Source organism: Varroa destructor, unplaced genomic scaffold (assembly GCF_002443255.2).
Source record: "Varroa destructor unplaced genomic scaffold, Vdes_3.0 BEIS01000006.1, whole genome shotgun sequence".
In the NCBI taxonomy this organism is placed as follows: Eukaryota; Metazoa; Arthropoda; class Arachnida; order Mesostigmata; family Varroidae; genus Varroa; species Varroa destructor.
The window spans coordinates 25,342,115-25,353,450 of NW_019211459.1; the positions used below are offsets into that span (position 1 = coordinate 25,342,115).

An 11,336-nucleotide genomic window follows, 5' to 3' on the forward strand; every position below is an offset into this window, starting at 1 on the left:
TTCTCCTTTATGCCCTTACCGATGTACGCCGATTTGATTAATCCTAACTACTCATTGTGTTAGGTAAAGTGTAGTTCTGTACTGCCTGTATAGCTCCACAGGTGACTCCATTAAGTAGGTATCTGTAGAGTATTTGCATTTCCTGCTATCTCATGTACTTTTGCGTGAGTTCATTATGCTAGAATAGATATATAAAGCTCATATGCATAAAGGTTTCACAAAGTATCCATATAAATGTTCAGACAGCGTACCACCAGATATGAACTTACGTGCAATTCCTTCTGATTTAATTAGTGAAGTATAGAGGAGGCGCTCCACCCTGAGAGACTATGTCTGATGTATTGTAGGTGGCGATGATTTGATCTGTGTTCAAACGCGTACAGCAAGGTTATGGGGGTAACGCCCATTCAGAGGTATGGACGCAATTCTTGAACAAAAATTTAGGGCTGTAGAAGTGCTGATCATGCAAGAGGGCTTCAGCATCGTGATCCAGTTTATGTGCGATGCGCCATTAATATTTATCAAATGCGGTCGGCAGACGCCCCTGTGCGACAGTGATGGCAACCGAAAAAATGATTTAGAGCGTGACTTAGAGATGGTTATTTGGAGAAAAACGATTATTGTACAATATATAATAAGGATGGCTTATAGCAGAAAATGTTCACGTTTATCGTACCTCAGCAATAATAAAAAGAGACAGTGTCTCGCTCTAGCTTCGGAAATACGTCTCTGTCTGTGATGCTTCAGTGTGCAAATGCTTCAGGAAGTTTCTTACTGTCGAATTATTGCGATTTAATATACTCTTTTAATGTAAAAAGTTTACAACAATGTTATTTACTTTAGATACAATTGAAGTAGTGTTGCGTTGTCGAATTTGTCCCTTGAGAAACAAAATAAAGAACCCTATGCGTTTTTGAGAGCTTGCTTGTACGATCGGATGATCGCGTCCTAACGACCTGCTTTACTACTGCTGCTGTTATTATTACTAGATATTGTTACTATGATGAATTTAAACATCATCGGCTAAAGGACTAAAGCCGAGCGAGTGTATTCGCTAAATGAGTGGACCAAGAAGGTTTTGAATAGAAACAAAAAATCCACTTGGTGCGGTGTTATTATTCGAGTATAACTAACGATATTCATATACGCCTATCGACTTGTGACATGACGCTAGACATGACCAGGACAAAAAAAGATGCGCAGGTCAATTATATATTATCTATTTGAGACTAATCGGTAAAGGATTGCAAGGGAATGATTCTTGAGAAGAACGAGCATGGCTGGTCCGACCTACACACACAGACACTAACATCAGCTCAGGCAGAGACTGCTCAAACCAGCGTACAACATAAAATTCGGATAGTGTTTTCCTCCACGTATTCTACATTTGGGCGGGTAATTTGAAAAATGCAAACACGCAATGCATACCGTTTATCTATAGATAAGAAGCTATTATTTCATTTTCTGGGACAAGACACTTACCATCATGTCGTTTTTTCGTTCCGCTGTATCTTATGATTAGATGACGACGTTTCATCGGAAAAGTGCTCCAGGACGGTGGATATTTACCAAAGCGTCGAGCTGCCACCTGTGACCGACCGCAATTTTGGCAAGCCGTTGCATTGCGTCTACCGGATTCGAGTTCGACCGGCTCGTGAAGACTGGGTAGTATTTGTTCGTTTCACACGCATGAGGGCGGGAGTACCTCAGGAAGATCGGCAGGCCTGTGATGGAGGTAAAAAGCCTGTAAACCACGGTGGAAGTTGTTCTTGGACCATGACAATTTAAAAACCCCTTTAACATGTTGAATATAGCACTGGTAGCGGCGTAATGTTGTTTCTTGTTAAAAAAAATATTCAAAAAAAGACAATTAGCTACATAGCTGAATATAATAATTTGGTAGAAAGGAAATCCGATTGTACTCAACAGCTCGTTCTTTCTACGAATCTTTTTTATTATCGCATAAGTGAAGGCATTCACTGAATATGAAAAGGGATCATGCGTATATGAAATGCCTATAGCTAACATCGGATCCTCGGCACCTGCGCAAATGGTGTCCTTCAAGTGACGCCTGCTGTGTCTGACCTCGTATATAATCAAACTATGCATTTAAATAATTATCGAGTTGTTGATGTACGATGCAGACGTTCGGTCAATCAACAGGCATCAACTGTAGTCGGTTATAAATTCTGCAGAAAAAACAAACGGCCCGCTACATACAAATCCCTCAGGAGGATAAACGCGTATTGATTTGCTGTTATTCAAGCGAACATATCACGCACAAATAGAAGAGACTGTTATCAATGTTGTCCTAGCGATATTCAAATATCACTCAATCGAGCAACAAAACGGAAGGGGGATACGAAACCAAACAAATATGGCGGGGCGTTAAGGGGACAATGGGCTTGATAAAGAAAGGTTATATTAAACGCTTTGACAGCATATCGTTCGCTAACGTTGGATTGAATACATATTCACGCAATTAATATGGAGCCTCACCACAGTCATTCAGTGGACGTTACACAGCTTCTAGATAGGAAAGCTTTTTGACGAAATGTATTTAGGTGTGCCGGCCTTACGAACTAGTAGGCCACGTAAAACTGAAAGCGTTGATTGGACCCGATCAAGTAGCTAAAGCATGTCAAAGATGAAAACCTTATTGGCCATCTTGTATTTGCGTCATGATGGAAGCGGTGCCAATGTCGAGCTGATGCTTTCAACTCGATTTGTAAAGACCAATACTAGTTACGGTATATTGGCCATCTTTCGATAGATTGGTGATTACGTCTGTTTGTCTACCGAAGCGTCACGTCCATGAAATAATACATTATAACATTATACAGCTACGAACGCAGTGGAGACTGATACTGTAATATAAGTGAATTCGATGGTGCCGCATAAACGTATCGAAAGGTACCACAAAGATCGGAGGCTAACTAAAAAAATCGAACACTCCACCAACGAAGGGACTATCTTTTTTTTTTTTTTTTTTTTTTTTTTACTATTCAAATATCTACCGACATCTAGACGTTTACTTATATAAAGTGGCAATAATGTCGATAGGGCTCGAGAAAAATTTTGATACCTGGTATTTTCACTCAGCGATTCTGTCAATGGATTGACTGAATGGATGTTGCTTCACTGTACAATCGCGTTGTTGATTGTCATGATAATTATTCGTCTAGTGTATAATATTCTTTTACACATGTACATACGAGCTCTCCGAAGCAACATCGTCGTTGCTTATAGATTGGCCTCGTTGATTTTGCCAAAGTCTTGGATACATGCGCTCGCACAACTCCCACTTGTGGCGCCGCCAACTTGGTACGGTTTGACTCCGAAGGAACCATGTGCCGATACAATCATTTCATTACACGTGAAACTCTCGTTTGTCGTTATAGATGGACCAGCGCATACGCCTTTTAGCGTTATGACACTGCGTAGATTCTATTTTCCGCCGTACTTACTGGCGACTGATCGATATTCTCTCTAGTGCGCTGCAGTGGGCGGACACTTATTCCACTCTACTAGTCGACGAAATTGTATCATACCGTATCCCAGTTAGTTATGCCGTAATGTTATAGTTAAAATTCGCGTAAAATGTATCACACACAAATACCGTATTATTCGTGTGAAAAAATATTCTATCTCCATTCGTTTCGCCGTTCATTGTCTCGTTGTTACATATCGTCCGCTGGCTGGCGCTTGCTCAACATTCTCTTGTCATAGCTATGGACATTGCCACACAAACACATGCGCAGAACTCCTTCCGTTGTCCTGCTCTTCTAACAAGTTCCCGACGTCCGCCTTACTGCCTGCCTGCCTGTCTGCCTTTCCCTGCTCCTGGCTGTTGCTATCATTATATAGACTCCTACTAGCACAGCAATGGCAACGGGGACAATGATAATAATCTCAATGTTGCTTTTGATGCCACTGCTGCTGCAGCTGCTTATGACGTTGACGACAATGATCGCACTGATCCCGGAAGGAATCACAATAAGCGGATTGAGCACCTAGCCAGCCACTGAGTCGCCATTAGATGATGCTGATGGCCGTTTTGGCAGTGGCCGCGGATTTTCGGCCGATCGGATGGTGGACGTAGACGGACGAATCTTCTTCACGACCACGTCACCCCTGGGGAGATGCCGGATTCTAGAACCAGTGGGAAGATTGCGGTGAGAGGCAAAAACCAGTTGTAGGACCACTGGCGACGGCGATATGTCATTACATATCTACGGACTGACGTCAAAGGTAGTGTCGGAGGTGAATTAGGAAGAAGCAATGGAGGGAGGTACCAGAGATTGGAGAGCCATACAAGCCTTTGTGTAATGTAGGAAAAGCTTGCTTTCGCCGGTAATACGGCGAAAGCTGTCAGATTCAGCGATGGAGCCGTAAGACTGGTACGGTTTTTGTCCACGCAGATCTTGGAACAGAGGACTAAAAGACTGATAAATATTGAACACGTGGAGAAACGTAATATATGCCTACGGTGGTTTGATAGTGAGCCGAAGGCCAAAACGTCAAGTATTGACAGCCGCAGGTAAAGCCGTTAGAGAGTAAAGGCTTTTCGACTTGTGCTGATATCAGAGATACGATCAAACACACGCTTACATCGTGCACTATAAACGTAACTTGTATATCTACACAGTTTCGACTTGTGGGTCTAGCCGGACAGCAGTGTCCACCCGTTGAGCGACCCTATCTAGCAACATCGCTCTCCGAAACGCCCTACGTTTCACTTACACAACAAATGTACTAACCCTTCTCAGTCTCCCGAACGTTTGAAGCGAACACTACTCAATGATTATGTAACAGGAGGAACGGGGCGAATATACGAAATAAACGAAAAGGTATACAGCCGCCCTCGTGCGTACCACTCTCGAGTGGCTGAGGGCGAAGGACAACTGGTCGTAGAGAACATAAAAACGCTAGGTCATGGTGCACGAGTCAGTGGGTTGGCAGCAGCAGTACTCCCTTACGGGTCCGGGCAGAGAGAAAGCACTACGGAACGAATAGATCTAATGCTTTTTCGTCGTTTCGAAATCGCTATCAGCGGACTGCTGACTAGAGCCAGCTGCCGTCCTGTCCGTCTGCATAATGACTGCCGCTTGCTCGCCTGCTGCGCGTACTCGAGTGGCAGCACGGTATCATGGCAGTATCCATGGGGTGTCTACGACAATCCAGCTACAACGACATCGTGCTAGCAATGACATTCTTGGCAAAACTATCGTTAAATTCGTCATCTTCACCATGGGCGCAATTGTAAAACGACGCGCGTCCTTGTCACTGTAATCGTAACACTGCTACCGCCTGGCACAAGCTTAACGAGGTACACGAAAAAAAAAAACGAAGAAAATGAGATAGTGAGAGACGTACAGGAAAAAAGAGGCAAAGAATGGGAGTTCCCGTCCAAGCCAAACTACAACTGGTCGAGGTACCCCTTGCCAACCAAAGCCAACCTGAGACCGTAGCAGATTCGTGGAACTGATCCCGCTTCCCGTAAGGCGACTATATTTCATGAGCTGCGAGCATTGGACAGCGGCTGAGACGCGGCCAAAAAAAGGCTTCAGGACGAAACATGCTACCGGTTGATTTTGCGGTTTCAAATTTTTTTGTACGACTAGAACAAATTACCCAGCCATAGGAATACAAAACCGTTCGATGCGAGGTGTATTCATAGGTGCACCCCGTATTTGTTATTACTATTAGCTAGACCTGTTGTCTCTCTTATAATAGACTGTGCGTTAACGAACACCATAAATAAGTTTCTGTTTTTTTTTTATTTAAGGAAATTATTATCCAAAATGTTGTATCGTTTACTATGTATTTTTGTTAAACCCATCACTGCCCACCATTGGTTAAATCCCACGGATGTACGAACACACGGCAGACAAATTCGCTTGCCCTCCTTGTAGCCCGACAAAAGATATCGCTGCTATCGGACGCATCTGTTGCTGTATGCAATTTAATATGTGCCTATACCTCACAAACGACTGAGAGCGCTTCGCTATCACAAACTCGGATTACTCTTCGTTGTTTACCCGCTATTTTTTCTGGCTTTGAAAGTTCGATAACGCCCCGGTGTGATTGGCGAAACAGCTCCTTGCACGCCGTCTAAACCGTCCTTTATGCGCAACGCGAAAGTATTACTGTAAATAGGCACATCGGTCTGTAATTAAGATTTATACAAGCAAAAGGCTACTAGACGGTCAAATGGCAAGGTTCCCAAGCGGGTCGGCCAGATTGTATGTTTCTGTGACATTCCCATAACAGGTACGGTAACTATTTTGATATATGGTTTTTTGCTGGTATAGTGAAAGCGATAAACAAACAAGGTAGCTGTTGAACTATGATTGAAAATGGACCAATGATGGTATCGGCAACGATTGTGATGCTAAAGACAGTTGAAATAGAACATCACAAAAGCAACGCAGCGTAGAAAGGAAAAGATCATCAAAAACTAAATATTTATACTAATAATAATTTGGCTTATATATACATGTATATATATATAATACGCGTCCAGATCGAGTGTTTGTCTCCACTCGATTTCTGTATTACAAAATCACTATGGATGCACAACATCCGTTCCCTTTACGTGTGAATATAAAAGTTCATTAGCGTAATTATTTCTTTTTCTAATATTGCCTGTAAACATACATATCGGAAGCTATCCAATGTCTTCCTGTTACTTTCACCAGTCTATCCTGAAACCGGCTTTGACCAAGAATCCAAAGTCTAAACCAGGCTCCCTTGCAATTGTTTAGTATTCTGCAGTACGAACCCGATTACTTTGCAGTTCCCTCTAAATCAGCTTATTTTAATCAGGCATTTTATTGCTTAATCTGAGCGCGTTATTTTAGCCGCTCCATGATCGTTGGTTGTTTAGTCAATCTGATTCCGCCATTGCACGGTCGTATTGCTATCACGGCTTCGTAGCACGTCTGCCACAGTTCTGTACAACTCTTCCGTGTTGTCATTGTTATGGTCACGTCCCCGCCAAGACTTTCGATTACAACAGGCAGGTACACGTGTTAAAATACACTCCAGATTCCATGGTATGGACAAGAACTGAATCGTATGGTCGCTTCTAACAGATTGAATTTCCAATAAACACATATCGCTGAAAAAATCTCCACAGACTAGTACGGAAAGAAAGGTATATCATCCTTCAAGTTTAACTTGTAGTAAAAAATTAGATTCGTAGAAAGAATGGAACTGAGAAAGTATCGGCTTCAAAAACGCCCATCAGTTGGTCGCAGTATGTCTACAAACGTCTTTGCGAAGATATTTGAACAGCGACCTTTTTATGGGGTACGTACACGGATGCCCTACGTAGATTCTTCGTAGTAAGGTCGCTATCTGTACGTGACCAGGTGATGCAGAATAATTCTCATAAATATTATTGTCGTTTCAGCAGAACGAATAGCATAGCAAGCTCCCCTTTATTCTGTACTTCTTTATAGGTTATATACAAATCGTCGATGGATATACCCGAGAAACAAATATCTCCAACCGGGAAAATCCGGGCTTTTATTGCGGCGAAATCGATTCACCGAAAACGTTCATTTCTGAGACTCCATACGTAAAGGTGGTATTCCACGCTGATGAGTATGGTCCTGACACTTACATGCAGTTCGAGGCGACAGTAAAACAGCAACAGGAAGTCGCCTCTAGGTAAGTAGATACAGTTCCATATAAGCGTATGAACGCAATCGCATCGTAATGCTTAGTGCGTTATGTAGCAGTTTATACCGCGTTGCAACAATAACATACAAGGAAATAGCACTAATTAGTGTACTGCAAACTAATGTTTCAGGCCTGACAGACACAGGCTGCATCAAAAGCAAAATTTTATGCCATTTTATAGCAAGCGTTACTCACTACCTTTTATATTGGTGTTTCTTTCCGCGTTGATTTCTTCGTTTGTTTCTAATTTACACCCCCAGATATGGTCAGTACTCGAATCTCTATCCTCATCGACGAGGTCAGCCCGTCCAAAACACATATTGCCATCGGTTGTTCAAGGACTGCGCGCCAGGCCGGTGTTTTGTGCAGAGTCCAGCCTATCCAGGCATCTATCCGCGAGGATTATCGTGCAAGTTCCGCATAAACATGCGTCAAAGCCTCGTCGGCCTCGATTTGACATTTTTCGATGTGGACGGACTTCGGTGCGACAACCTTCTGATGTGTTTTCCCAGGCCAATCTCGCGGGACCCGGCGGATTGTCCCTTCGATTATGTCCGCGTCTTCGACGGACCCACAGAGGATCATCCCGTCATCACGACTCTCTGCGGGCGCGGCCGTCTCAAATCCAACATTGTGGCTTCAAGCAGCGAAATGCTCGTTACGTTCGTGAGCTCTCCTGCCGGGCCCCTGCTCAACACAGGTTTTCATTTTAAGGTCGGTTGAAACAAAAAGTGTTTGGGGAGTTAAGTCATTGCCTCAACTGCCTGGTTAGTCTTGTTAGTCTCTACGTTTTACGTGATGTTGATACGGTTCTTAACATACGGTACATAACGAACCCGTTTCTGACTCCAGCTTCTGAGAAAAAGATCAGCCGAGATAAACAAGGGCGATCATGAAAGCGCGTGCTGAGTCGCGCACGCCAACGCGCATACGTAAGGACAAATAAAGGTAACAGAGAGGAACGGGGTACGGTGAAGAATGTGACAATTTGGAAGAAATAACGTGATGTAAGAGGGCTACATTGTGCAAAGCTATGGGAGGAGCTAATATAAGGAAAAGATATTCTTGAAACAGAAGAGGTCATTTCAGAGAAAAAAAAAAGTTCACGGTAGGCATCGACACGCTACTTGAGATTATTCATGGAATGGGGAAATGGGCCGCAACGGGGCAGCTCCGAGTTGAATGTCCGTTGAGTACGTTTTGAAGATGATCAAGTGCCGGAATTATACGGTTCACTACCGATGCTCTAATGCAAGAACTGAGGTCTGTTTTCGCCATCGTCGGAGTCCACCGCCCTTGCATGTAAAGTTCCCCCGCTTTTACCTCAATTGCTGCAAATCGTGTTAAATGGGTAAAGTCTGCCACAGGCACCAGGCTGTTAGCTGAATGCTCTGTAAACGTCCTGCAGACTGTGTCGACTGCGACGTGCAGCAGTCCATTATTTTTTTCAAAATACAAAGAAGGCTCGTCTTTCGCCTGCTTGCCCAGGTCTATTCGCATTCGACTTGTGGCTCGGGCCAGATCAGATTGGGATCTCGTGGATCTGCGGCTAGGATAGTGACACCCCTCTTAATAACACAGGCCCTAACGACAGTAATATGCATAGTAAGTACCTGTGTTAAAACAAGATGCTAATATTAATACTCTCTTGTCGTGGTGGTACATGAATACAACAGTGAAAAGCCTGCTCCGCTTTGCCTCTACGCCCAGGTAAAGCCATCTCAACGCCTGCTTTGACCGTCTTGCATTACTCGGATACGCTTTATTCTACAATACAGTATACCCGACGGTTATCTTGCTTTTGTTCTTCTCTCCTTGGTTGAGTAGCAACCTGCCATCCCCTTGCTACGGAAGCTGCTAACGTGCCGCTCTTATCCATAGCTGCCTGAGTCTGAAATTCTGTCTAGGTCGCTTTGACCACGTATAAACCGCTAGCCAGCTGAAAAGCTTTCCCTTCTTCTCGTTCCGTACGTGTTTGACGCATGTTTTTTATGCCCATCCACGTTATTGTTTCTCTTCGGCACGCAATCTTTTCTCGCAGCTAGAGTCCTTGCGCCAGTCATCGGTGCGTCGTTTACCCAAGTACGGCGGTAAAGGTTAGAGCCACGAGGCAAAAACGGCCAGCCGACTCTGTTCTGCGGACTCTCTTCGTTTTAGTTGACAATGAACGAGACGCACCCTCAGAATCTGAATTGTAGAACAACACATATCTTGAAATTTCGCCGGTCCCATTACGGCGTGACACTGGCCTTTTCCTCTCTATTGTCTGTCGACATACTTATATGGACGACATATATATATAGGGACAGACACTTCAGGGAGTCCTTCATGCAATGACGATGACCACAGCACCGAATACTGCGCTGGAACATTACAACAACGGGGTGACGGTATGCGACGAAAGCAAAGAAAATGCCGATTACGAGGGCAGGAATTTTCGAAGGGGAACATTCAGTAGCGTGTAGCAAATTAGATTTTCTCGGAACCCCTACTTACTTTTCTGCGTAGCGCTCCCTGTCTTAGTGCTAGCGAACTGGGCTAGAAACGAACGCAATAGCTACACAAACTTATGGACAATATCCGCAGATCACAACGCAGCTCAGCTGGCTCGGTACCCACTCTCGCAGAGAGCTCCTTCATTCTGCTTAGAGTCATTTGTGGAGCCCGTCCCTCGTCTGACGGCGACTACCCCTAATGCTTTATGGGGTCCATGCAACCAGTGCAAACTGCTCTGGTAGAATAGACATAAAGAGGTGGTTGGACGCTCAGAAGAAGAAATAAGTATTGTAGATTCTGCTGCTAGAGCGATGAGCCGTCACTGGGTCGACGTGTGTGAGTGTGGGGTGAGGGGGGGGGGGGTAATAGGGCTCGACCAGGGCTCACGCATTAGCGAGTTCGTGCCGCAGTAAACGGGCAAGTATGCCATAGACGCCTGCTGCAGAGTAACCGGGAAGATTGGCGTGCCGCTAAATGCACCTCAGTGTTGTCGGTTCACCCAGGTCACCCTCTGGGCTAGCAAGGCCGTTGGTAACGGCTCGTCTGCGCTTCCGTACGCCTCCGGAGATTATGATGTCAAATGTGACGAGGGCGGGGCCACAGATAAACGGACGTGCGTCTGCCCTTTCTTTGTGTATAGATCTGATGTGGTGCTGAAGTCGGGGGAGCGAAGCTATCATGGTGAACGCAGCTAGATATGTTAGTGCATAGCTAGTCATTATAATTATATTTATATACATACAACTTTGTGGATGTATACAAGTGTGTTACCATGACAGGACGTCTTGCGTTTGCTACGACATGTGTTTAACAATATGAAACCATGCATTTTGTCGGTGATATAGCGTCTGCGTGAAGCGATGTTATAGGCTACCGGACACTGTAACAGAGCTTCATGTAATGTCGGGATGAGTTTATGTTATTTAATATTAACTAAATGTTATTTAATAAGAATACGCGCATGTGTATGTTTGTATCGCAAACTATGATCACTTAGCATTGGACAGTGCCTGCAATCTCCTAGTTGCAACGTTTGTGACTACAAGTGTTTTAGTTCACGTAGGTATTTTTTTATATTCAGCCATTTCATAATCAAATGCAATCTTTTGGATACATTTGTCAGCCTACCAGACAGAGTACTCATATTGGGT

The 11,336-nt window shown here is 44.1% G+C and overlaps 1 protein-coding gene and 1 long non-coding RNA gene across 7 annotated transcripts in view; one reads left to right on the plus strand and one right to left on the minus strand.

Annotated features, from left to right (window-relative positions):
- Positions 1 to 11,336, plus strand: part of LOC111252970 (uncharacterized) — a 75,038-nt gene that overhangs the window by 47,184 nt on the left and 16,518 nt on the right. For 5 of the 6 annotated variants that reach the window (XR_015329912.1, XM_022811683.2, XM_022811685.2 and 2 more), the window contains 3 exons: positions 1,523 to 1,735; positions 7,467 to 7,677; positions 7,950 to 8,403. Coding sequence is in view for 5 of the 6 variants with exons in the window: in XM_022811683.2 (XP_022667418.1) it covers positions 1,523 to 1,735; positions 7,467 to 7,677; positions 7,950 to 8,403 (878 nt within the window). In the remaining variant the exon portion in view is untranslated. The remainder of the gene's footprint in view (positions 1 to 1,522; positions 1,736 to 7,466; positions 7,678 to 7,949; positions 8,404 to 11,336) is intronic. The other variant, XM_086992450.1, reaches the window with a different exon arrangement.
- LOC147755021 (uncharacterized) overlaps positions 1 to 11,336 on the minus strand; it is a 49,621-nt gene that overhangs the window by 4,421 nt on the left and 33,864 nt on the right. The window contains exons 2-3 of the long non-coding RNA XR_015329913.1: positions 1,483 to 1,724; positions 270 to 544 (exon numbers count right to left, since the gene is read on the minus strand). This is a non-coding gene — a long non-coding RNA (uncharacterized LOC147755021). The remainder of the gene's footprint in view (positions 1 to 269; positions 545 to 1,482; positions 1,725 to 11,336) is intronic.